Source organism: Gopherus evgoodei, chromosome 7 (genome assembly GCF_007399415.2).
Source record: "Gopherus evgoodei ecotype Sinaloan lineage chromosome 7, rGopEvg1_v1.p, whole genome shotgun sequence".
In the NCBI taxonomy this organism is placed as follows: Eukaryota; Metazoa; Chordata; order Testudines; family Testudinidae; genus Gopherus; species Gopherus evgoodei.
In genome coordinates, this window is record NC_044328.1 from 103197126 (window position 1) to 103221087 (window position 23962).

Below are 23962 nucleotides of genomic sequence, written 5' to 3' on the forward strand. Positions count from 1 at the left end.
TCAATTAATACAAAATCCTATACATTTGCCTGCTACAAATCAGCTAATTTTTTTACTCCATAAGTTTTACATTTACAAAGGATTTGTGCACATTTTTAATTATTCCCATTATTTAATATTTATGAAGTGCTGTATAATAATTTAAATTCATAATTCACTGTAAAAAGGTTTTTTAATAAGTCTTTGTGAAATAGAAATGCAAATTGAGAGATTTCATTTACTACAAAAAGATGTGCTGAATGTCTCCATTACTCAGGCCAAGAGTGACATTTAGCACATAATTATAAAACTAACCTTCTATAATTATTACAAAGCATGCTAAAGATGCTGCCTTTCAGATGAGATGTAAAAGACAGAAATCCTGAGTAGGTGTAGTTGGTAAAAACTTCATGGCAATTTCTGCAAAACTGCATTAGCTTCAGTATTCTGGCCAAATTCTAAGATGGGTAATTACATTTTGCCCTACATAAGCTGCCTCCTTTGTCTCTAGTGGATACGTTATTCTTCACTTCCCTGCCTAAAGCCTGTTCTGTAATGCTTTGGATACAGAACAGCTGACATCTCTCAACTAAGAGAGAGCTTCTTTTCAATGGTGGGAGAAACACACAAAGGCAATAATTATATTAATTCCTGGGTAAATGGTAGTTTTCTGTGAAAACTAAACATTAACACACCTGCTCTTGTTTACTTTGGGTAGCTAACAGATAATGTTCATCATGAGGATCCTCTGGGTCACCTTGTGACCTGTGTTGCAAAGATGTCATTTTCTGCCCAACAATTCCAAAAGTTGCTGGATAAAACAGAGCCATTGGAGCCTGGGTAGTGAAAGATGAAAAAGTTTAATACAATCTTCTGTTTAAACAAATATTTTTCAAGTTCAATGTTTGTCCATTAAGAAATATTCTTTTTAAAATAAAGCCTAATATCTTTTAATGGATTTACAATTGTAAAGTGTCTCATGCTTCAGAATCAACAGATTACTACTTTGTTTCAAATAGCCTTTTAACTGGGAGAAATATCTGAGTCCTCTTTAAAAAGAGTTGTAAACCATTACAAAAACACAAACACACGTACGTACACATGCATATTATATATATATTTTAAATGTGGTATCAGACTGTCAACTAGTGTTCATCAGCATTGCAAGTGTATTACAAAAAGTCATAGTAGTGAGACATGAAAAAAAACTTGTATCAGCATTCATCAGGTATAGAAAGTAGGTCCACAGATACAAGGACATGTCAGATACTTAAGTGGTATTAGCCACAAGCCAGAGAGGTAATGAGATGGTCACCAGTGATGCATTAGAGATGCTTCAATCTGTAGCAAATTGATTTTAACAGTTTTTAACCAAGTGCCCATAAGTACTGTTAAAGCATACAACCTTTGTAGGGTACATCCAGTAAAATGTGACACAGTAAGAGGCAGCTTAGTAAAGCATTCTATGGAGTACTGGACAAGGGGGCATATGCTGTGGAAGGATAGTGACAGGTATGAGTCCTCAGTATATTATTGCCAGAAGCTGGGAATGGGAGACAGGGGATGGATCACATGATGATTATCTGTTCCGTTCATTCCCTATGAAGCACCTGGCATTGGCTGCTGTCAGAAGACAGGATGCTGGGCTAGATGGACCATTGGTCTGACCCAGTATGGCCATTCTTAAAGCTGTGGAAAGGCACCTCTTTTCTCTTGCCAGACTTAGCGTTTCCCCCCTGTTGTGATGGCAGGCCTGGGGTAATCAGCCCCACTCAGTCAGGGTATGCCTTCCCCCTTCTGTGCTCCCTTGGTTGTATTTTCAGGGTAGGCCTGAGAGTTGGCTTAAGGGGTGATTTTCCACCAAACAAAAGGAAACAGTCTCTTGAACAAAAACCCTAGGGAGGTACCTTTCACTGCCCCCCTCGCTGGAGCAAGGTGTCATCCAGTTGGTTGCCCTGGGGTGTCAGTCTTTCCTCTTTTGCTCTCCCAGAGGAGGGGTTTTTAAAGGCCTCAGACAGCCCTTAATTGGATTCAGGTGTCCCTGATTGACCTGAGGTAACCCCTTCTCCACTTACAGGAAAAAGGGCTTGTAACATTCTAGGGCTAATATATCGGCCTTTAAGTATTCTCCTGCAGCTGTCCAGCCTGACTTTGTCACCAGGTTTTATTATTGTGCACACACATTTTGAATTTACCTGTAGTTTTTCATCCCCTAATCGGAACTGGTATAATAAGGCTGGAGAGTCTGGATGACGAATCTGGAACTCATGGTCTTGCAGTCCAGAAATATCCTATTTTTAATGGAATATGGCAACAAAGGTAATCAATTCTGTACAGTCTAAGATTACTCTCTCAAAGCTTTTTAATTGTATTCATCAAGACAAAAAAAATAATGAAACTCACTTATGAATCTGAATTTTGTTTGTATTTCTTGTTTTCCAAAGCCTTTGTCCTGCAACAGGATCTGCTAATGCAGCCCTTTCTGCATGCAGATTCCCACTGAAGTCAACATGGCTGTGCTTGGGTACTGGAATCTCATGTTAGCGGATCCTGTTGTAGGAACATGGGAACTATGTGACTCAACCACCCAGAGGATTAACTGAACCACATGGAAGAAGCTCAGCAAGAAGCTTGCTGTGGGGAGCACTCAATAGTGATGCAAAAATTATATTAATAAAATTATTTTAACTTGTTTGCACCTTTACTGAAAATTAAGACATAGCTACAAGTATGTTATAGCCAGAATGTTTGGAAACATAACAGTGAATATGTTTAGTTAGTGATGTTACAAAATATTAAAGCTAATCAAAGAAATTCCTATAGCTTTCTGCTTCCATCTTTCAAAGACAAGCAATATCAAGAAGACAAACCATGTCAGACATGCATGTTTTAACTACAGGCCAAAGTGTAAGAAAAGAATGTAATGTGTGTTATCAGAGCCATAAATCTAAGTTGTAAAGTGGCTACACCAACCCCTCCATCTTCTCAAAGGAAAATCTCTGCTTGTGTTTTTGAACTCCAGGAAAAATATGTGGAGTTGGAAGTTGTCATAAACAGATAAGTAAGAGTTAATAGAACAGAAGTACTTCATATCTCTTTTGCCTGTAAAGGGTTAACAAGATCAGTGAGCCTGGCTGTCACCTGACCAGAGGACCAATCAGGGGACAGGACACTTTCAAATCTTGAGGGAGGGAAGTTTTTGTGTGTGCTGTTAGATTTTGGTTTGTTGTTCTCTCTGGGTTCTGAGAGTGATCAGACGTGCAACCAGGTTTCTCTCCAATCTCCCTGATACAGTCTCTTATATGTCCAGAATAGTAAGTACTAGGTGATAAGGTGAGTTAGGCTTATGTTTGTTTTCTTTATTTGCAAATGTGTATTTGGCTGGGAGGAGTTCAAATTTGTATTTTGCTAAAAGGATTTTAATTTGTACTTGTATACTTAGGCTGGGAGGGTATTCCTAGTGTCTATAGCTGAAAGACCCTGTAACATATTCCATCTTAAATTTACAAAGATAATTTTTACTGTTTTTCTTTCTTTAATTAAAAGCTTTTCTTGTTTAAGAACCTGATTGTTTTTTTATTCTGGTGAGACCCCAGGGGACTGGGTCTGGATTGACCAGGGAATTGGTGGGGAGAAAGGAGGGTAGGGGGAGAGAGAGGTTAATTTCTCTCTGTGTTAGGATTACTTTCTCTCTCAGGGAGAGTTTGGGAGAGGGAGAAGGTGGATTTTCCTCTCTGTTTTAAGATTCAAGGAGTTTGAATCACAGTGATCTTCCAGGGTAACCCAGGGAGGGGAAGCCTGGGAGAGGCAACGGTGAGGGAAAGAGTTTACTTTCCTTGTGTTAAGATCCAGAGGGTCTGGGTCTTGGGGGTCCCCGGGCAAGGTTTTGGGGGGACCAGAGTGTACCAGGCACTGGAATTCCTGGTTGGTGGCAGCGCTACAAGTACTAAGCTGGTAATTGAGCTTAGAGGAATTCATGCTGGTACCCCATCTTTTGGATGCTAAGGTTCAGAGTGGGGGTTTATACCATGACAGAAGTGTTTTAAACTTTTGTTGATTTCTTAAATGTGGAAATGGCAAACACCTTTTGAGATGTATATGTGCAAATATTTTGTATCTAAATGCAAGCATTTAGATACAACTGCCTGGTATCATAGTTATAGGACAGTGAAATGTTTTATGCACAAATACAGCAAGATCATTTGATGCTACAACTGGATACTAACATTAGAAGCCTTTTAAGTATACTTTATATTAATGGGGAATTAATTAATTACTAACAATGCACAAGAAAATCCTCACCCAACTCAGGAAGACAAGATAATCATTGTTCCAAAAACTGTCATGTACAATCAACAATTCAAGCTTAAGACTTTTTCCCCACCTGGTCTAAATGACAAAATGTCTCTTTTAAGTGCTGAAGGAGAAGGCAGTCCATTTTATTAGCTAACTGACAATCCCTGTAAGGAAACCCAGCTCGCTGCATAAGCCAGTAAAAACACCTTGATACATCAGATCCACCGTATGCAAGGCACAACCTAAAAAAAAGAGAAAGAAACAGATGAACATTAATTTATTCACTTTGCCCAGAGCTAACATTATGTATCAGCCTAAAAACGAAAATGGACAATATTGTTCACATAGTTTACATAGCACATAGGGCCAGCTCCCACTCTCTTTACAGAAGCAAGAACTCTCTAATATGGATCATACAGTAGAATGGGATGCTCCTGTTGTGAAAGTCCTAAGTATTAAACCAAAAAACAATTAACCACACTAATAAGGTGTTGCCCTTATGCATATCTACTAATAAATCCTTTTTACTTTAAAAACAAGTAATGTAAGATAAAACATCTCCATCCCACCCTCATTAGTAGTTTTGTAGTAATTTTGCTTATAAAGAAAAAATTACCGGGTGTTACGGTGTGAAACTCCATCCTCTACACAGCAAACACTTGTCTTCTGATCGCCTACGTCTACTATACATGCACTACCTAAGCCACTTCCAAAAGTAGCACAGACCGACTCCTGATGGACCACTATACCTAAAAATATGAGAGGAAGATTAAGTCTGGTTTTAAACCAAGCTCCAGACATTTAAAGTAAATACTTAGTTTTTGTGTAGTAGATTTTTAAAATATGTAACACTGAGGTCCTAATCCTGTATTGAAAGTTTAAATTGTGCAAAACAGCCACATTTGCCAGGAAAATTTTTCACCTTCCCACTGGTGAAGAGATCTTTTAAGCCTTTGGGAAAGATAAATTAAGGATGAAGTGGACGTCTACATTGAAAATTTCCTTGCTTTTATGGGTTTCGGAAAGAATCTGGACCTAACATTAACCTTAATTTTGTAGTGGGTATTAAAGGGCTTCAATTACCAGTAGCAGGATGTGACACTGTGAGGTTCAACCCAGACCTGAAGGGGGTCATGTCACCAACTATCCTGCAACCCTGAGTGCCTTAAGTGCTAAGCTGCTGTGGTTCACGGCCCTGAGACCAACAGCCAGCCTACAAGCATGCAGGTCACACCTGGCTTCCACCACCCAGTTACTTTTTGCAGGGTGAGCCCAACATTCCCCCAGCCCCAAATTTCTCCATATTGTCTGCCCTGTGGTGTCCACCTCTCCTGGAACAGTCATAGAAGTTTTCTGCTCCTTTAAAAAGAAAGTAAACAGCAGCTCATTACTTTAACTGGGGTTCGAGAAACTTATTTCAATCAAAGCACTGCACTGGTTTATAGTAAAACATTTGCTAACAAAAAGTCTTAGGTTTAAGTGAAATCAAATAGGAATAAGGATAGAAATGGTTACAAATAAACAAAAGTAACAATATGCTTCTAAAACCATTTCAGCAAGTTACAATCTTTGCCTAAGCAGTTTTCTCATCTATACTCAGATCCCAGAGATTTCAGCCCTCTTACCTGAAACATCAAAGTTCTGTGATTTCACAAACTCTGGCCCCTTCATTCCCTCAAGGGATGGATGCTAAAATGGCTACCTGTCCTTGCTTATATCTTCTAAAATTCAATAACCTTGCTTCAGAAGGCAAGAAGCCATGCTGGGGACTCTGCTTGCTGTTTCCACCAGGGAACTGTTAATTTTTGCAGTCTTCTCTCATTGTGATAGTTAAAAGGCTATCTAACTCACTTGCTAAATTGACGGCTATGTTTATCTTGTTTGTAAATGTACCTTCCTCGTCCCTTCCTGACGATCAGGCTGGTGAGACATACAAATACATATTCCTTTGTTTAAGGCTGACTAGGTTTATACATTGCTTGCCAAACACATTTGAAGAACATAATTCTAGTATGTATTTATAACTCTTATAATCAGCATGTTACCAGTTTGCATACACCTCACATGACACCTTTTAGACACAGATTATGACAACAGTGAATTGGCGTATACTGAGTACGTCAGGCCTGACAAGAGTTGCTGGCACAGAGTAGTGAGCCACCAATGGGCCTCTATGTCACATAGGAAAGGCATTTTTCTCTCATTTCTGGTTTTAATCCAGTCGTTTCCTTTTTAAGTTTTGAGTAAGTTCTTTAAATGGATAAACAAGGTTTGATACCATACTTCTGTGCATCCCCTTCAACCCACTTTCATCCCTCACAAACATTTTCTTCATGTTTACACCCCCGCCATACACTTTCACTTGTAGAGTACTAAACAAAGACTCCCTTCAAATCCCCTTCTTCTGAACTCTGAAGGAAGAAAATTGCTCATTTTAGGCAAGTAGTTTGTAGACCAATATATAAGGACTAAATTTAAATGTAGGCCTTTTAAATAGAAGACACGGAGTTTAGTAGTTACATTCAGTAATTAGTTAAGCTCAACACTGTGTTAATGTTTAGGAAATGGCACCCTCAAGTGGAGATGTCGCTATTTTAACTTCTATAACTTTCCAGTGTTTCATACTCATGCACCCTTACATACACTGTTCAATCCATCAGACTTAGCCAAAGAAAAACTAAAAATGGAGGCTTTAATTTTTTTTAAACTTTGTCATCAAACAGGCTTGGAGGAACAGGAGGAAAGTTTGGAAGAATTGAAAAAAAAATGTCTCTCAGCCTCTTGTATGTTGCTACTTTTTCCTGTATGCATTACAATGTAGACATAAGCCTCTACAGTCAAAGAACAAACATTTTTTCTTTCCACATACCATTAAACATGTAGTATTCTCCTCATTAGGGTATGCAACCCTAAGAGTAAGACCTTCTAACCAAAAGCTACAGGTCTGAGTTAGAAAACACCTGTAAAGTGAGGAAGGGACCTAACTGGCTATTTCATCTTACAAAGAAGCAGTAAATCAATTTAATTCATATACATGTATTTCTTCTGCTGGTTGTTTTCCTCTCACCCACTTAAACCTTTCAGATAGAAGGTCCCTTCCTTTTATCTTAATGAATGTTCTTTATCAGATACAGAAAAGGCTAAGCAAGTTCATACTACTGCTGTCCAACAAGGAAGAAGAAACTATTTGTTGCTGAGAGAATGCTCAGGAATCATAAACAATAAAGGATATTAAACATAAAAGGTGCACAAGGAGATATATATATATATATATATATATATATATATATATATATATATATATATATATGCTCTAATGCAGTGACTCTTAAACTTTAGTATTAGTATTAAACTTTCACACAGAAAACCTATGAGTGCGACCCCCCTTATAAATTAAAACCACTTTTTTTTTAATATTTAACACTATTATAAATGCTGGAGGTGAAGCAGGGTTTGGAGGTGGTGGCTGACAGATCGCAATCCCCCATGTAATAACCTTGCAAGCCCCTAAAGGGTCACAACCCCCAGTTTGAAAATCCCTGCTCTAATGGCTTGCAACTAACCACATTTTATCATTTTGCATGTTAACTACTGTATAAAACTTATTTGCTTCTACTTTCTAGGCCTTTCTTTTGATCTTTCAAATCTATTTAAGAGCTTTAAGTGCCTAACACAGAAGTGAATTTTCTGGCTCCTGCAAGGACTGTTTGATAAGTTTAAACTTAAGCACTCTGTTCATACAGCAATTTACACTGCCAGTGCCATGGTAACTCTAATAAACAAAATATAATGTGACACAAAGCGAGTCTTGGACTTTCAAAAAACCCCCACCACATTATATAGAAAGTTTGTTAGCTTTATGAACTGAAAGGGAAATAAATTTCCCAATTTCCTATAAAAAGAAAGGACTTTCAAACTAGGGGAAAAAAAAACATTAAAGCGCAAACAATTCAACAGTTCAGAAATCAATGTACTTTATAAACATTTTTTAAAAATCTTCCCCTGCTTCGAGTGTAAATATTTAGGTCATTCAGATACTACTTTTGTACAATCCATCAGTGAAATGGAGAATAACAGCACCTTGCATTTATATATAGACCTTTTATTTGAAACCTTGAAGGGGTTTGCATTGGCACTTCATCCATCACTAAAATGGAATAGCAATAAGACGGCACTGAGGCTTCAGACATCAGTGTTACCATGCAAGATATCCCAATTTAAGAGCTGCTTTATGATTTACTTTATGTAGGTTGGTGGGGAACAAGCCTCACCTGAAGTGATCAGTTTGGTCTTTTAACAAGTAAACAAAGAGCATGAGTAACTTGCCGTAATGCTGGCCTACTACTTAGCCCCGCCAAGAGAGACAAGAGTTGCAATAGTGACTGGCAAGAGGCCAGGGGTACCAGTCTCAGAATAGAAAGCGGGTCAGGCTCAGGAATCAGATGCCTTTAAAAAAATCCTTAAGCTATACAAATTAATATTAAATGCTCACTTATTCACTTTTACCTGAAAAGCCCATCTTCATTAGGATCATATGTACGAGTTCTTTCACATGTTGTTTATTATAGATGTCTGGTATTAGTAAAATGCATCTGTAATACTGAAGACAAAAGAAAATTAAGGGCAGTTTCAAATCAATGTAGAGTTCAAAATAATTCCTTCCTATGTGCTAGAATGCTAGATGCCCCATAGTATACTACTGAAAAAATACAGATGTAAAGGCACTGAGAAGAAGCAGAATGACTGGAGAAAGAGTGGTTATGTAAAAAAACATTTATTTTCATCATTTAAAAATTGAGTTCAATGTGGTATCCAATGTCTGTATTTATAGGAGCTTAAGAAATGTTTAAAAACATTTCATGCCATAACATGGCAGACACAAGAAAAGCCACCTGCTCAGTAAGAACAATTAAGCAGGGTTTAGCCTGGATGTGCTGTTGGTGGCCTGTGATGTGCAGGTCAGAGTAGATGATCTGGTGGTTCCTTCTGGCCTTAGACTCTGTGATTCTAGACCTCAGTCCCTTAACAACTCTAATCAACCTATGAACACAAAACAATGAAGTGAAATATTTTATGAATTTGAATTTTCAGAGACAATCCAACTTACTTTTAAAGTTTCAGTACCAAATGCTGCCCTCAGATAAGTGCACACAACTCCAAGTAAAGTCCATGGGAGCTATGCACGCTGGGGGACAGAATTTACCGAAAGGCTGATCTTGTCAGCGGCAAGATTAAGATATCTTAGGTGGCTCTTTAGTTGACACCTTCTGGAACTCTCCATACGATGCAAGAGATGGAGTTAAAATAAGAGGCTTCACATGTGGGTGTAGTATAAACTTAACTCAGCTGAACAGACAGTCATCACAAGCTCACCTTTAAGTCTTTCAGTGGTATTTCCAAATATTTTTGTATTACTTGCGACCAGATAACTTCAAGATCTGCTAGTACTGCAGTAAGGGAGCCGCCAGGCCCTGGGTGAAGGTTTAACTGTCCTCTTCGGATAGGCCAATGAATATTATAACAATCTAAAGGATTAACATATAGCGCCTAAAGAGAAAAGAGAAAGAAAGGTTAATAATTAATGCTAACTATTTGTTCTGTTCGGTAGCTGATACAACAGATTGCACACACACAGTGCACCACTTGGCCCTGATCCAGGATTGGGGCCCCTACACACTACTGCAATACTTTTAAAAAGTAACCTCTTCTCAAATGGAAAGACCTTTCCAACTACAGCAATGGGAGCATGATTGGACAATCCAATACAGAATAGGAAAAAAATGGGTAAGTAGTTAAAGATCTGAAACTAGAAATCATCTAAATATGCATAACAATAGAAAGAATCCCATGGAGTGGTTGGTAACATATTTCAAGTATTAAACCAGATTAGAGAGAAAAACAGTGCTTAATAAAACACTGTGAAGTATTGAAATAATCAATTAACAAATTATGTGGCATATGATGCGATGTGCTGATCTGGTCACTGACTTCTTGCCTTTTCTGTACACTATACACAATGGGACAGTTTAATTTAGTTGATGAAAAAATGCTAATTTACACACTAGCTGAGGATCTGACCTATTACTTTTATTAACAGCTAACTAAAAAGTTTCTTGCATTAATCATTGATGTTTTATTTGTATGGGGAAAAAACAATATAGGAAAAGGATTCTTAAAAGAACTATAGTTTACTCTAATTTTTTTCCAGGTTAGGGAATTTTCATGTCATGCTAAATGACACTAAATGGTCATGAACCCTCTTTGAGAGGATTTGCCCCTCCCCCACAGCTAGAGTTTTCATCATCATCTACTGTTTGAATATTCAGGATAATTTGCCTTTTGATATATATTGTATCAAATTGTGAATTTAAATATTTGCATTAAAAGATGACATTAGCACCTTGTTTCAAGGGGAAAGTGAATTCCTACCTCTTCTCCTACCAGATACTCAGGATGATGGGACGTATTTGTCCATTTGTTCCCAGAGCTGTGATCTAGAATAGCCGGCCGCATCTGTCTGTTGTATGATCGGGCCTGTAATATAAATTAAGTCATGCATTATTAGGAAATATTTTGCCAATCATATTTTATGCACAAGTGGAAAAATATACTGAAGGCCCATTTTGAGAATGCACTTTCCTCTTCTGTATGGCCAAGGCACATCTGTTGCTTACTGTTGCATGAACTGCTCTCCTTTTACCCTTTAGAAGACATCAAATTGAACAACTGTATAACAGAACATTTTAACCTATTATGAATGAGTTACCTGATCAGGTGACACTGGTATACGCCTTGCACCATTTGACATCTTCTTGGACCATATTGCTTGGTCCACCATTTTAAGGCCATTTTGTCTTTGCTCAGTACTTTCAGGTTTCTAAAAAAAAGAGAAAACAACCAAGCATAAAAAGCTCTCTTCAAAAATACAGGTAAAGTATACAACTCTGTATAATGAATACTGATGCTGACAGTCAGTAAAATATGTGAGATCCCTATAGTAACTAAATGACAAGAGATGATGTACACTGACTTTTGGAAAAAACACATTTGTTTCACAAGCCCAAACACACAATTGAAGTCAGTTAGAGTCTTTCCATTAACATTAGTGAAGAAGAGATAAATCGACCACTGAGCACTCTCCCGTCGACTCTGGCACGAGAAGCATCGGCAGAGTCGACAGGAGAGCGTCAGTAGTCGACTTACCACGGTGAAGTACATCCACTTCAGCTATGCTATTTTCATAGCTGAAGCTGCGTAACTTAGACCAACTTAGCTCGCTCCCCATCCCATGTAGACCAGCCCTAAATAATACTCTGTTCAGAAAATAAAATTTAAAAATATTGAAGATGCTAATTTGGTGAATTAATTTACATTAAAGACTCAAATTATAAATACCACTGTGTACATTTAAATTATTTAAACTAAATTTGCTCATTCAATCATATTCTTAGAAGAGATTATACTGCGTAGTGTATTAAATAAATTACAAACATCATTTTGAATGAATATGCTGCAAATGAAATCATCAGATTTTAACTTTATTTCACTCCAATCACCATTCCCAAAACATGAATGTAACGTGATGGGAGCAAACAGGAAAATCCGTTAAAGAGCTTGTAATGTGTGCATATGATTTTTTCATTTAATGTGTTCAGAACAAGCAGAGGTGCTCCAACAGCATAAATTGTGCAATTCTGTTAACTTCAGGAGAGTGGCACCTGCTTATACAAACAGTAACCTTGACCACCAGTAATAACAATTTCACCTAAATTTTCGCCTATTAATATATTTTCTTTGTTGTTTAGTCACAATTTTTACTGGATGGTCTTTTATTTCATTCTTTTGACATTAGTTTAAAACCACCATGGTGTTTCTTCAGAAAAGTATGTTTGAATTTAACAACAGGGAAAATACGAAACCCACAATTCACAACCAATAGTCAATTTTAGCTGGCCTTGAATTGTTACAATTTCTGAATAACATGGCACTTACATTGAGTCCATCTCTTAGAAGCCAACTATCTTTGTATACAGGCTGTCCTTGATGTTTCTGTCTTCTTGCAATGATATGGGGAGTACTAACAGGAAGCGTGTCAGTGGCTCTACCAATTCTCAGAGTTGTTGATCCAGGATGTATCACAACAATGAAGTTGCTTTGTATTTGCTGGAAACATTGAAATACACATTAGTATACTACATGCATGTCCATAAGTGTAGTCCACTTCTGCCTATAATTCCCTAATAACTTCCTGAGTTTACAGTCACTTCTTCAAATGAGATGCCGCCTTCTACAAATGAATCCCCTCTCTGTTGTTAGAAATGTACATTATAAAGTAGTGTCTTTTATCCCAAAGATTTCAAAGTGCTTAATCTATATACATACAAAACCACTGAAATGCAAGTCAGGGGTGGAAAAAGGCAGCCAGCTGGGGTACTCACAAAATGCTTCACACTAGTGTACAAAAGGAAAATTTTGTCTCAGGATGCCAAAGTGTGTGCAATGCAGGCAAATGCTGAACTTTTAATATCTCAAAACAACTTTACAACTGATGCTCATAACTTATGTCTGTTCTGGATATAACATGGATAAGATCGACAATGCCAATTACACAGTTCTGAGGATGTCCCCGACACATATTTTGAAGTACCCCAGGTACAACAGAAAGAGAGATGCTTGCTCCTTTCCCACATGGGAGGAAAGTCTTTGAGAAGGGAAAAATAATCACCTAGCACAGTTCAAAGTTTTCCCAAACTAAGCAAGATTAAAAATAACTTTACAACGAGATGATTTAGCAGCCTTTGAGCCTCTTCTGTCCTGGCCAGAGAAGGCAACAAGGAATCTCTTTGGATTCCTAGAGCAGCCCTTTCCCTTTCGTCTCAGGGGTCTTCCCTACAGAGAATGCGGGTGCAGCTGCCAAGGCGAAGGAGGCACAGCTAGCACAAGGTGCAGCACCTGTTCAGCGGGGAAGGGGCAATGCGAGGAGAAAGGAGAGCTGCTCGTGCAGAAAGTGGGGGGCGCGCTGGGGGCAGCAAGGGGATAGCAGCGAGAAGCGGAGAGGAAAAGGAGCAGCCGGCAGGGGAGAAACAGAGGTGACCAGACAGCTGAGTGACATACAGTGTTGCGGGGTGGAAAGGATGAGCTACATGAGGAGAGAGGGGACTGGGGGAGGAGGGGACCCGCGCCCCGAGGGGAGAGGGGACTGGGTCAGGAGGCGGGTAGCCGCGCCCCGAGACGGGAGGGAGCTGGGGGCGGGGCGGAAGGAGGGAACCCGCGCCCCGAGAGGACATGGGGCTGGGGAAGGGGAGCCGCGCCCCGAGGGCAGCAGGCTGAGGTGACTCGCCTGGGGAGCTGCCGCAGGGCGATGGGCCGGGCGGTCTAACCTGCCCAGCGGGGCTCACCTCCTGCAGGGACTCGGGCACAGCGGCGGGGACAATGGGCCGCTTGGCTCCGCGCTGCTCCCGCTCCTTGTCCCGCTCCTTGTCCTTCCCGTTCTCCGCTTCTCCTTTCTCTGCCTGCGTCATGGCCGCCTGCGCCGGTCCCCGCCGGCCAAGCTGCGCCGAGGTCCGCGCGGGCCGAGCCCGCACACAGGCCGACCGGCAGCGCGCCCGCTCCGGAAGGGAGGTTCGGCGAGCAGGCACAGCGCCCTCCCCCCGCCCCGCCCGCGTTCACAGGGGGAAGTTAGGCCTGGCCTATTGCTCCAGCAACGGCTTAGGCCTCCCCCTCCCGGGGCACATGCACGACTGAGGGGGGAACAGCCTGAAGGCACCCACCTCCTCCAACCCAGTCTCAGTTCCCTCCTGCAGCCCCCGGGCCAGCTGTCACCGTCTCCCCGTTACTGAGTTGTCACAGTAACAGCGATGATTATTTCCACCTTCATTCCCCCCGCCCCCGATTTATAATTTTGCGAGGGCTGAATAGTTTGCAGAGCAAGATCAGTGAGGAGATAGAGGGCGGATACTGCCACATCCCCATTGACCACCCTGTCACAGCTTGGCAGCGTTTATCTCTGGAAGCAGAACATGCAATGCTACTATAGCTTGAAGGACAGAACAGGACTCTATGGGCAAGGCAGGTGATGGTATTCACCTGTAACTGTATGTGTCAAAGAAGTTAGAAAATTATGTCTTTCCTTCAAGTTAGGAACATTTGCTATTTGAAATTGCACACACAAACCCTCAGCTCTTACCTGTTCAAAGTCTAATCCCTTCAAAAAGTCAAGAATACTCCATTCTATTTATTTAGGAAAACATACTATTTATTTAGAAAACTCATCAAATGTAGAAAGCTACCTTTCTTAGAAACTGCATATATTTTTTTTTATATTATGCTTATTTCCCCCAAAAGCATGGTTATTCTGTGCACATTATGCAATATGAAAACATTCACTATGTACATGCTGTGTATCACTCCACCTGTTTTCCATTGTGGGAAGGAAGCTATTTTTATGGACAACTAACAGGATTTTTTTTTTTTTTTTTTTAAGGATAATCTCCATCTAAACCAATAGATATGCTAGGAAATAGGTTTTTCTTGTTACAAGAGATGGTGTTTAAAAAGAAATCTAGAAAGGAAGTCCAATACAGACAGTAACTTTGCTTTAAATGCCTATAAATCATAGTTCTGAACTACAGGAAGGGCTCGTTTGCCATTCGATGACCATGGCATAATCAAATAAACAATGAATTTATACTACTCTAAGTTACAGCTTCAGTTGTTACAATAATTAACTGCCTCAGAAGCTTAGAAAAAAGTTAAAATTAATAAAAAATCCCACAATAGTATATAAAGCATCGGATCCTGATTTGGCCAGGTACTTAAACGTGTTCCTAACTCTGAGCTCATCAGTAGTCCCTTTGAAATCAACAGGAACACGAACATGTTGAATCAGGAACTAAACAACAAGATGGTCAGTATGTTCAGTCTGAGGATATAGATGAAAGTGGAAAAATTGGAAGAACAAAATTTACAACTGGGAGAAGTTTTATCCTCCCCCCTCTATGAATACACATAGTAATATACCTGTATTTCTTCTTTAGCCTGTTTTCACTGTGAAGAAAAAGCTTTTCACATGTTTGAACAGCACCAAGCACAATGGAGCTCCTGCCTAAGTAGCATTTTAAAATGGGAGTATGTCAAAATGCACTACAGAACTTTTGGTGCAAGTAGCAGGGCCCACATTGCCAGTTAGTGCCCTGTGTATTCACACCCTGCCCACTAACTAATTCTGTAGACAAGCCCATCAGGTGAAGTCTAGAAGTTGTTTAGCCCATCACAGGTGTTAGAAGATCAATATTCTGCATATCCAGTTAGTAGGCACGAACAGGTGTGTGAAAAGGAAACAGTATAAAAAGTTGCATGAAAAAAAGTCTCAAAAATAGTAAAAGGTTCTTTAGGCTACATAATGACCAGTGCAGAAATATAAGAAATGGAAAGGAAAATGCTGTCAGTTTATCTTAAGATACAATAGTAGATCTGAAATGTGCCAAGAAATGCCCCTTCTTAAAGTTTGCCCCTTGCGTGATCTTCTATACCAAATGCTAAAAAGTGTCATGTGAATGAATTTTCTTTGGTCATGAACGTACTTACTGTATTAACAGAATTATTTTAATGGTTCTTATTAATCAAGGATGAAAAGAGTCAATGTTTTGCAAAGCCAAATATATTTGCTTACTACTTTGCCACTACAAGAAAATATTCACAAACTATACAAAAAGGCTTTGAGACAGACAGTAAAACATGTGCATTTAATAACACTGCACTTCAGTTACACTGGATCCTGGAAGAAGGAATTCCCAGCACAACTTCATTATCTGCTTAATTGCAGAGCAGTTTCCATTAGACATACACATTCACAACATTCAAACTCGTTTGGTCCATCATCTAATACTTCTTCCCTTCAGTCTTGCAAATGTGTAAGTCCAGTTGCCTGCCCTAAGAAGCAGGCATTTACCTACAAATAAATGGTAAAATAAGTTTTTGTTTGCTCTACTATTTTGCATTTATACTACATAAAGCAGCCATTTTAAACAAAGGAAACAGCAATTCATAGATCTAAAGGCTAAGTACAGTGTGTGATATTCTGTACCTTGGGGGAGTGGCCTGTAACTCCCATATTCCTCATTTATATAGAATTGTGATCTTGCATATAAAGCAGGCTGGGTGAGGTATCAGGGGAAAGGTTATGATCTGCCGAAAGTCATTTTTCTGCCCATACATTTATATCACTAATGCGTATGAAGTTATGAGAATTGCGTTGTATGGTTGTCACTAAAACATAAGTTGGGGAATCAGCCAGATATTAAAAAATGATCTTGTCCTCTTATTGGTCCTTTGGGTCAGGTGTCAGCCAGGTTACCTAAGCTTCTTAACCGTTTACAGGTAAAAGGATTTGGGCACCTCTGGCCAGGAGGGATTTTATAGAATTGTCCTTCCCTTTATAAAAGTTATGACAGCTCTATTTACATTTCCAATCACACCCCAGCAAATCTAATTATATTATTTTTCTCTCTCTCTCATTGCCTAGAGAAAGATATATCAAAAAACTGTTTAAGGGATTCTTGTGGAAGTTCACCATTTCTGAACCAGAACTATAGCAAGAAGTCTATAAATATACTTCTTTTTGTCCTATCATGTAGTTTTCTGATTCTCTTGACTTTTCTTTCATTTATTTTTAATAACTTTTGCAAGAGCAGGGTAATATTACCCATTATTCTTCTTTCATTATGAATTCTACCTGTATGTTTAGTTCTTATTAAGACTTCCATTGCTTTTGAAGTAAGTTCTAAGTGAGATATAAAACTGTAAGTTACCTTCCTCATCCTCCTCCAGCCATGGGTGGTGGACTGGGACCTCCACCGTGATTTATTCGACCCATTCTACGGCGAGGATTTCCTGGAGGCCTAATTAGAGAGTGGGGAAAACAGTAAATATTGTCCATCACAATGCAACTATGACAATGGTCTCCATCTGGTGCAAATACACCATTCCTAAGTTCCCATTACAACAGCTTGCCCCTTTTTTGTACTGCAGGTATCTGACTGCTAAAAACAAAGAGACAAATTGACCCCTTCCATGTGAAAAGCTGCAGGAGGAAACTTTTGACAAGAAAATCTCCACAAGAATTCCCTTGTGAAGACTGCTCCAAATTAACCCATCCCTTCAGAAGTAAAGTTGCCCTCAAATTGGCAGATATCAGGGGATGCATAAGAGGTTAGGACCATCCATGAAGAGATCCTGTCTCCCATCCTGTGACAGAGACTGCTTATAAGTCCAGACTCTTCATAGTCTGCCAAAAAAAAAAAAGGCACATATAGGAAGGTATATCTTAGTATTTATGGGCACCTAAGCCCTCCATTCCTCATGGAAGTTAGGTTAAAGGTCTATGTGTAGGTTAAAGATCTAACCCATGAATATATTATAAGAGAAAGATTTTTGCGAAATAAAACCAAGAAAAATGTAAAATACCTTCCATTACATACATTTGGAAAATGCTGTTAAATATGAGTTAGGATTTGTATTCTTGCATTTTAGGCTATGCAACAGATAAAATAAAAGAGAATGATGATCTTGTATTATAGAAAGCTTATATATATATATATATATATATATATATATATATATGTGTGTGTCTTAAAATTTCTTGGTGTGACTTCTCAATTTGTTCTTAATTAAAGTAAAGCAGCACAACTCTAATCAGTTTATGCTAAAACATTTTCCTCACATGGTAAAAAAAAATTAATCTAAACACATGAAGTTGAAGAAAAGCAATACCCTCTTCCATCATCGTATCTTGAGTTTGAGGAAGATATACAACCTCTCCTTCTCAAATCTGGATGAACAAGGCTCTGGAAGCTAAAAATAAAGGAAACAAGAGTGATATGAGTTTAATGCTAGAAATTAACAGTTTTCCAGCAACACTGGAATATATAGCAAAACACTGGATGCAAAAGCAATAACTGGTGTTCAATAATGGAAGTACTGTACATTAGCACCAGAAAGGATACTTGGATAATATTATTTTTCAAGTTACTTGTTACTTCTGAATAAGAAGAGATCAGAAATTCTATTTCTAACTACTGGTTAATGGGTCAAAAATTGAGTAAAGAGTTTAAATAATTCCAAATTAATTTACGATTGAAATAAACCTGAGTTGACTACTAAGCATTATACAATATGTTCTGTATCTACTTGCATACATTCTAGCTTCTCTAACTGCAAGATGTGCATGAAAATCAAACCTGGAATTTAAACAGTGAAAAGCATAAGTGAAGTCTGCAGAAGTGTCATTCAGTCTTCTAATTTACTTGGAGTTGACACAGAATCTAAACTTGATTTACGCATGCATGAAGTAAAGTGTGATTACCATTCTGCAGTTATTTTTATTCCAGCTAGAAGCTACTGACCTAGGCATTGCTGCCCCAAGGTTTGTTGATAGTACTAAAAACAATTCCACCAAAACATATACCCTCCAATAACTATTTAGAGAATTAGAAGTAATTATGACTAAAATGATCAATATTTAGCTGATAGCAGCTATGATATATTAAAATCCAGCGGTAACAAGATAGTATCAGTTTCTCACAGCTTTTTAGATTCATAAGGAATATTTTTTTAAAGCCATCCAATCTACTGCATGAAATGGAACAGAAAAAAGACTTAACGTGCTCAGGGAACTACCATGCATATTTGCAACAAAGGAGTTGGACTACAACATTGCTCTGCAAAATATGTATTTTTTTGTGTTTGTTTCTGCATGGTAAATGAATAGTTGCCACATTTGGTAACTTGACAATACTTAAACATTACATGAATACTTACAATAAAACCACAAAATCTGCTATGCCCCAGAAGAAATCTGTTATAAATGATAAACTCCAAGGAGCCTGACTCTGGTTATCCAACACACGTCCTATAACATATAGGATACAGTAAATACATTAAAACACCATTCACCAATATGAATTCCATCGTATTGTATGTTAAATGAAAAAAATATTCATCAGCTACCAATGATATTTAAAAAATATTATCAGCAAATATCACAAACAGTGAATCAGCAAATGTCAGGGAGAAAAGACACTGTACAAATATTGTCACTGGCAAGTTTCTTTTCCTGTAGTTACATTACACTTTTGTAGAAATAAAACTGCACAAGCTGATTCACTTATAGAAAGTGAAACACCACCATCAAAATTGCACCACATACAAGGTGAATTAGCAATGAAGAACAATTCTGTTTTTTATGTTTCATATGTAGCAATATTTTTACTTAGAAAACCACTATCTGCTATCAAAATACATTTACCAAAGATTCTATTATTTTCCTGGTCTGAGTTTGAGATAAGTCTGAGCTACACAATTTAGTTCCAGCTCTTAGCTTCCTCAAGATTGATGGGGTTTAGATATCATGTGCAAATTGGCCCATCAAAGTAAATAGCAAAACTCTTATTGACTTCAGTGGGGCCAGCATTTCACCCCTGGAATTTTGGTCCAGGCCAGTCTTTAGTCTAGACCAGGGGTCAGCAACCTCTGGCACGCGGCTCGCCAGGGTAAGCACCCTGGTGGGCCGGGCTGGGCCGGTTTGCTTACCTGTCGCATCAGCAGGCTCGGCGGATCGCGGCTCCCACTTGCCACCGTTTGCCATTCCAGGCCAATGGGGGCTGTGGGAAGTGGCGATGGCTGAGGGATGCGCTGGCCGCGGCTTCCCACCGCCCCCATTGGCCTGGAGCAGTGAACCACGGCCAGTGGGAGCTGCAACATGGCAGGTAAACAAACTGGCCCAGCCCACCAGGGTGCTTACCCTGGCAAGCCACGTGCCAGAGGTTGCCAATGCCTAATCTAGGCTAATAGTAACTGGCTACAAATGTATGACACGGGGGCTAATACCAAGTCTATTCTATAACAGGCTCATAAAGTCTAACAAAGAGGTTTACTAAATATTAACCATTACAGAAGGAAGGCTAACAGCAAGTTAGGAATGAAGGGTTGAGGGCTAAGTTGTAAAGTTTCTAATACTTGTTAGTGACTTTGCCATGTGACATTAGCAAGATGAATGTTTATTATCGTCTCTAGATTTTGGGAGATAAGGATGCCTCTCAAATTAACATGCCTCAGGATAGGAAATACAGAATAGTAGTACCAGATAAGTTTGTGAGAGTCAGATAAAACAGGTTCTTGCCTATGGCCTCTGCTTCATAATTACGTGTGTCTACTTCAATAATGACACAGTAAAGGAGAGAGAGACCGTGTCCCATCTACACGCAGCACAAGTACCTTTCCCTCTAACCAGAGAGGAAAGGTTGAATGAAGTCTGGCTACATTTCACAGCCCATCAATGTACATTAAATGGTAGGGAGATGTTCAGACAGGAGGCACAGCAGGGAACAAAAACACTTTGATTGCCTGACACCTGACCCTTGTTTTCGCCTGCAGGTCCCCGCGAGTGCGAACCAGACTCCGTCAGGCAGTAGCCCAGGCCCTGGCAGCCCAGCGCCCTCCAAGAAGGCAACACGTGACGCAGCAGCAGTGCCTGGGCTGTACAGACCCCGAGGTGAGGAGAAGCGGCAGGGCGGCTGCGGGCGGCTCCCTCTCCATGACCAGTCCCCCCTGCCCTGGCCCAGCACGAGCCACCCTGCACCAGGAACAAAGCCCCCCGCCCCCACCGACTCCTCAGCCCCCACCCTGGCTTCCCAGCGCTTCACCCCTCCCGCCCCCGCGCCTCACCGTTCGAAATGTAAACCATGGCCGCCCCTCCGCGCACCGCTGTCGTGTCACAACTCGCTACTTCCGGGCAAAGCTTGTTCCTGGGCGGCTGCCGAGCATGCGCAGTAACTCTTGCAGAAGGCGCTGGCCTTTCTTACCCTGACCAAAAATAAAATAAAATAAAATGGGGGCGGGGGGCGATTAAAGGGGGTCGGGTGTATAGGAGGAGGCTACTCAAGGGGGGAGGTGGGTACAATTGGCTCGTGCAGGAAGCCACCAAGCTGTGTGCAGAGGAGGAGAAGGGGAGAGGCTAGAGGAGGAGGAGGAGAAGGGGAAACCCCAGGTTAGGGAGGGGCAGAAGGGAATAGAAGTTTCTGCAAAAGGGGGGAGCACTCTGTAGTGGTTGCCCAGATTGAGGGGGGTCAGTGTCTGGTGTTTCTCTGTGGAGGGTTCCTTCCCCAGAGCTGTGAAAGGAACAGGGTGGTCCAATACTAAGCTAAGGCATCTCTTCTTCATCTGAAAGGATGTACTGAGGGGTCAAAGGAGCCTTGTATCAGTGAAATAATTTACAAACACACCATCCTAAACATTTTCATAATTATCATATGTGTTCAAAAGAATCCCTTGTCAGCGTGCATTGGCCTAACTTGTCTGTGTATAGCCTCATAGCAGCTCACAAATTAATCTTGTTGGCTGTTGAATGATGCTCCAGACTACATGTAATTTCACTCCTAAAGTATATATTTTAACAACTATTTTTATTACTCTTATTGTCCTTAGCACATGATCATTTACCTTGGTTAACAATGTATATGGATGCCATTGTGTTATTTTAATTTATGGTTTGAATAGGATAGTAAAAATTGATGCTGCCCGCTAAGCAATCATATCTCAAAATGTTTTTATTATAACACTTTCTATCTTTATATGATTTTGCAATTTACACTTTTATTAATTTATATTTTCTTTCTTCTATAGGATAAGTTTATTCTTTGTCATCACATGACTTCAGTACTATCTAATTCTTTGGGCTGTTGTCATGACCTTTTTCATTCCCATCGATCCAGGAGTGATGACTGCTTTTCTTTACCTTTATTTTTCCTCTCTCTTCAGCAGGTTAGTACTTTTTCACATTTCACCACTTGTGTGAACATCTTACTCCCCAAATATTCACTAAGGGCACTGTAACAGAGTGGCTTTCCCTGTGGGCTGGAGATAGGGTGACCAGACAGCACATGTGAAAAACTGGGACACGGGTGGGGGATAATAGGAGCCTATATAAGAAAAAGACCCCCAAAATTGGGATTGTCCCTATAAAATTGGGACATCTGGTCACCATAGCTGGAGAGCATGAGGCTAAGCCAACTTGATTACAGAATGATTCCACCTGAGGGGAATCAGGCACATTCCCCACCAAAGGGTAGAAGGTGGGTGTGGTAATGTGAATGAGAGCTAGGCCTAGTAAGGATAAAGCTCAGCTGAGGAAATGAGAGGGAGAGATGCAAACAGAAAGCTCAGATAGTAAAGAAAAGCTTTTTAGGTAGGGAGATCAGGAAAATACCTTACCCAAACAGAGAAGAGAGTAGGAAAAACTCTGGAGGTAGGGAACCCTGGGAGAGATCCTGGTTAAGCAGGGACCCTGATGAAAACAACACAAGCTGGGTAGGAAGTGGCCCAGGGACAATTACAGCCTAAAGGAACAGAATTATCTGTTTGGCATGGGGCCCTGGGTTAGAATGCAGGGTAGATGGTGGAACTACTCCTAACTCCAAGGAAGGAGCATACAAGTTCACCCTAAAAATTAGTGCCCCTAACAAGGGGGTTGTGGGCTGAATTGATAACTCTCTGAGGAGGAGTCCCTGAGAGGGGCAAAGGATTTTTGTTTAAGTACATTTTTGGGACTTTCAGTTTAGACAGTTGTGATCCCAGAAGGAGTGGATTTAAGATAGTGACTCTGTTGGTGGGCTAAGTCACTGGAAGAAGAAGAGTGACCATGGGTAGTGAGATAAGTGCTTTGCCAGGCTGGACATGAGTGGGCACCTAGTGGTGAGTGGACTTGGTTACAGAAACTATGTTCTTACTTGAATTTTCTCCCAATGGTAAACTTGTGGGGGAAGGGAGTGTAACTGTGTAAAATTAGGCACTTGAGTTTGTTTTTATTTAAATTTTTTTTTGTGGATAAAGACCTTATTTTACAAGCTGATTCTACAACCAGTGTTACTTCTACCAAAGAAACTCTATGCCTTGAATGTTACTACCTACTGCAACCACTGTGCATTTAGTTTTCCAGTTAACATGTACCTTTGTTTTCCCTTTTTTTTAAAAAAAAAAACGGATTTTTAACCAATTACCTCATCCTGCAAACTCTTAAGCATATGCTGCTTCACTTGCAAGCTTGAAAAAAGTTATAGTAATGTTTATTTAAAGATTATAGTCTGTAATGTTTAAAGGCACTTGTAATAGAATGCAGTACTGGATAATAAATCGTTGTAATTAAAAATGAAAGTATTTATATATTAGTGACATCTTTTAATATCTCATTAATGCATAGAGTAAATGTGAATTGAGCTCTGGTGTGCAAAGGAAACAAAACAAAAGCTTCTTGAAGATTTGGCTGTCTTTTTTATACTTATAGTTTCAGCATAAAGGCATTTTGGATATATTTGATTTAAAAAAAACACTTGTTTAAACAGGAATAAAACCAGCGCATAACTGTGCATGAGTATGTTAACATTCAGTACTGACCTCAAAAGGACTCCTCATTTTCTCAGAGTTAGGCCATGTTTAGCAAAATACTTAATCACATGCATGCAGTAGAGTATGAAATTGTATGTAATACAGGGCATCACATATCTCACATGCCTGTGACATGTAGTATGGGTGTGCCATAATATGCAAGTGTATCTATGACAGTTTTAGAGAGAGTGACAAGATGGGTGAGGTAATATCTTCTATTGGATCAACTTTTGTTGGTGGAAGACACAAA

The 23962-nt window shown here is 39.7% G+C and overlaps 2 protein-coding genes across 6 annotated transcripts in view; both read right to left on the bottom strand.

Annotated features, from left to right (window-relative positions):
- Positions 1–13880, bottom strand: part of ACTR8 (actin related protein 8) — a 24768-nt gene extending 10888 nt beyond the window's left edge. For 2 of the 4 annotated variants that reach the window (XM_030570221.1, XM_030570218.1), the window contains exons 1-10: positions 13674–13879; positions 12268–12438; positions 11042–11152; positions 10705–10809; positions 9649–9822; positions 8782–8875; positions 4892–5024; positions 4364–4517; positions 2175–2270; positions 675–815 (exon numbers count right to left, since the gene is read on the bottom strand). In XM_030570221.1, coding sequence (XP_030426081.1) covers positions 675–815; positions 2175–2270; positions 4364–4517; positions 4892–5024; positions 8782–8875; positions 9649–9822; positions 10705–10809; positions 11042–11152; positions 12268–12438; positions 13674–13796 — 1302 coding nt within the window. In that variant the 5' untranslated portion in view covers positions 13797–13879. Of the gene's footprint in view, positions 1–674; positions 816–2174; positions 2271–4363; positions 4518–4891; positions 5025–8781; positions 8876–9648; positions 9823–10704; positions 10810–11041; positions 11153–12267; positions 12439–13673 lie in introns of all 4 variants that reach the window. The other 2 variants (XM_030570219.1, XM_030570220.1) reach the window with 2 other exon arrangements.
- Positions 13881–17080: 3200 nt separating this feature from the next.
- On the bottom strand, positions 17081–21103 carry SELENOK (selenoprotein K). Of its 2 annotated transcripts, none has more exons than XM_030570228.1 (4): positions 20998–21103; positions 19093–19183; positions 18046–18126; positions 17081–17174 (listed from the first exon to the last, which is right to left on the bottom strand). In XM_030570228.1, exons 1-4 carry the CDS (start codon positions 21014–21016, stop codon positions 17081–17083), a joined length of 285 nt encoding a protein of 94 aa, XP_030426088.1. In that variant the 5' UTR covers positions 21017–21103. The 2 variants fall into 2 exon arrangements, with proteins under 2 accessions (XP_030426088.1, XP_030426089.1); XM_030570229.1 differs by having other exon boundaries at positions 17090–17174.
- Between the last annotated feature and the right edge of the window lie 2859 nt (positions 21104–23962).

What these genes read in the sequence shown, in the direction of transcription:
- SELENOK (XM_030570229.1), bottom strand. An exon ending in GCAGATTTTGTGGTTTTATT is followed by an intron (nt 18,127 to 19,092) that starts GTAAGTATTCAT and finishes CTTTATTTTTAG; the next exon opens with CTTCCAGAGCCTTGTTCATC. An exon ending in AGATACGATGATGGAAGAGG is followed by an intron (nt 17,175 to 18,045) that starts GTATTGCTTTTC and finishes CTCTCTAATTAG; the next exon opens with GCCTCCAGGAAATCCTCGCC.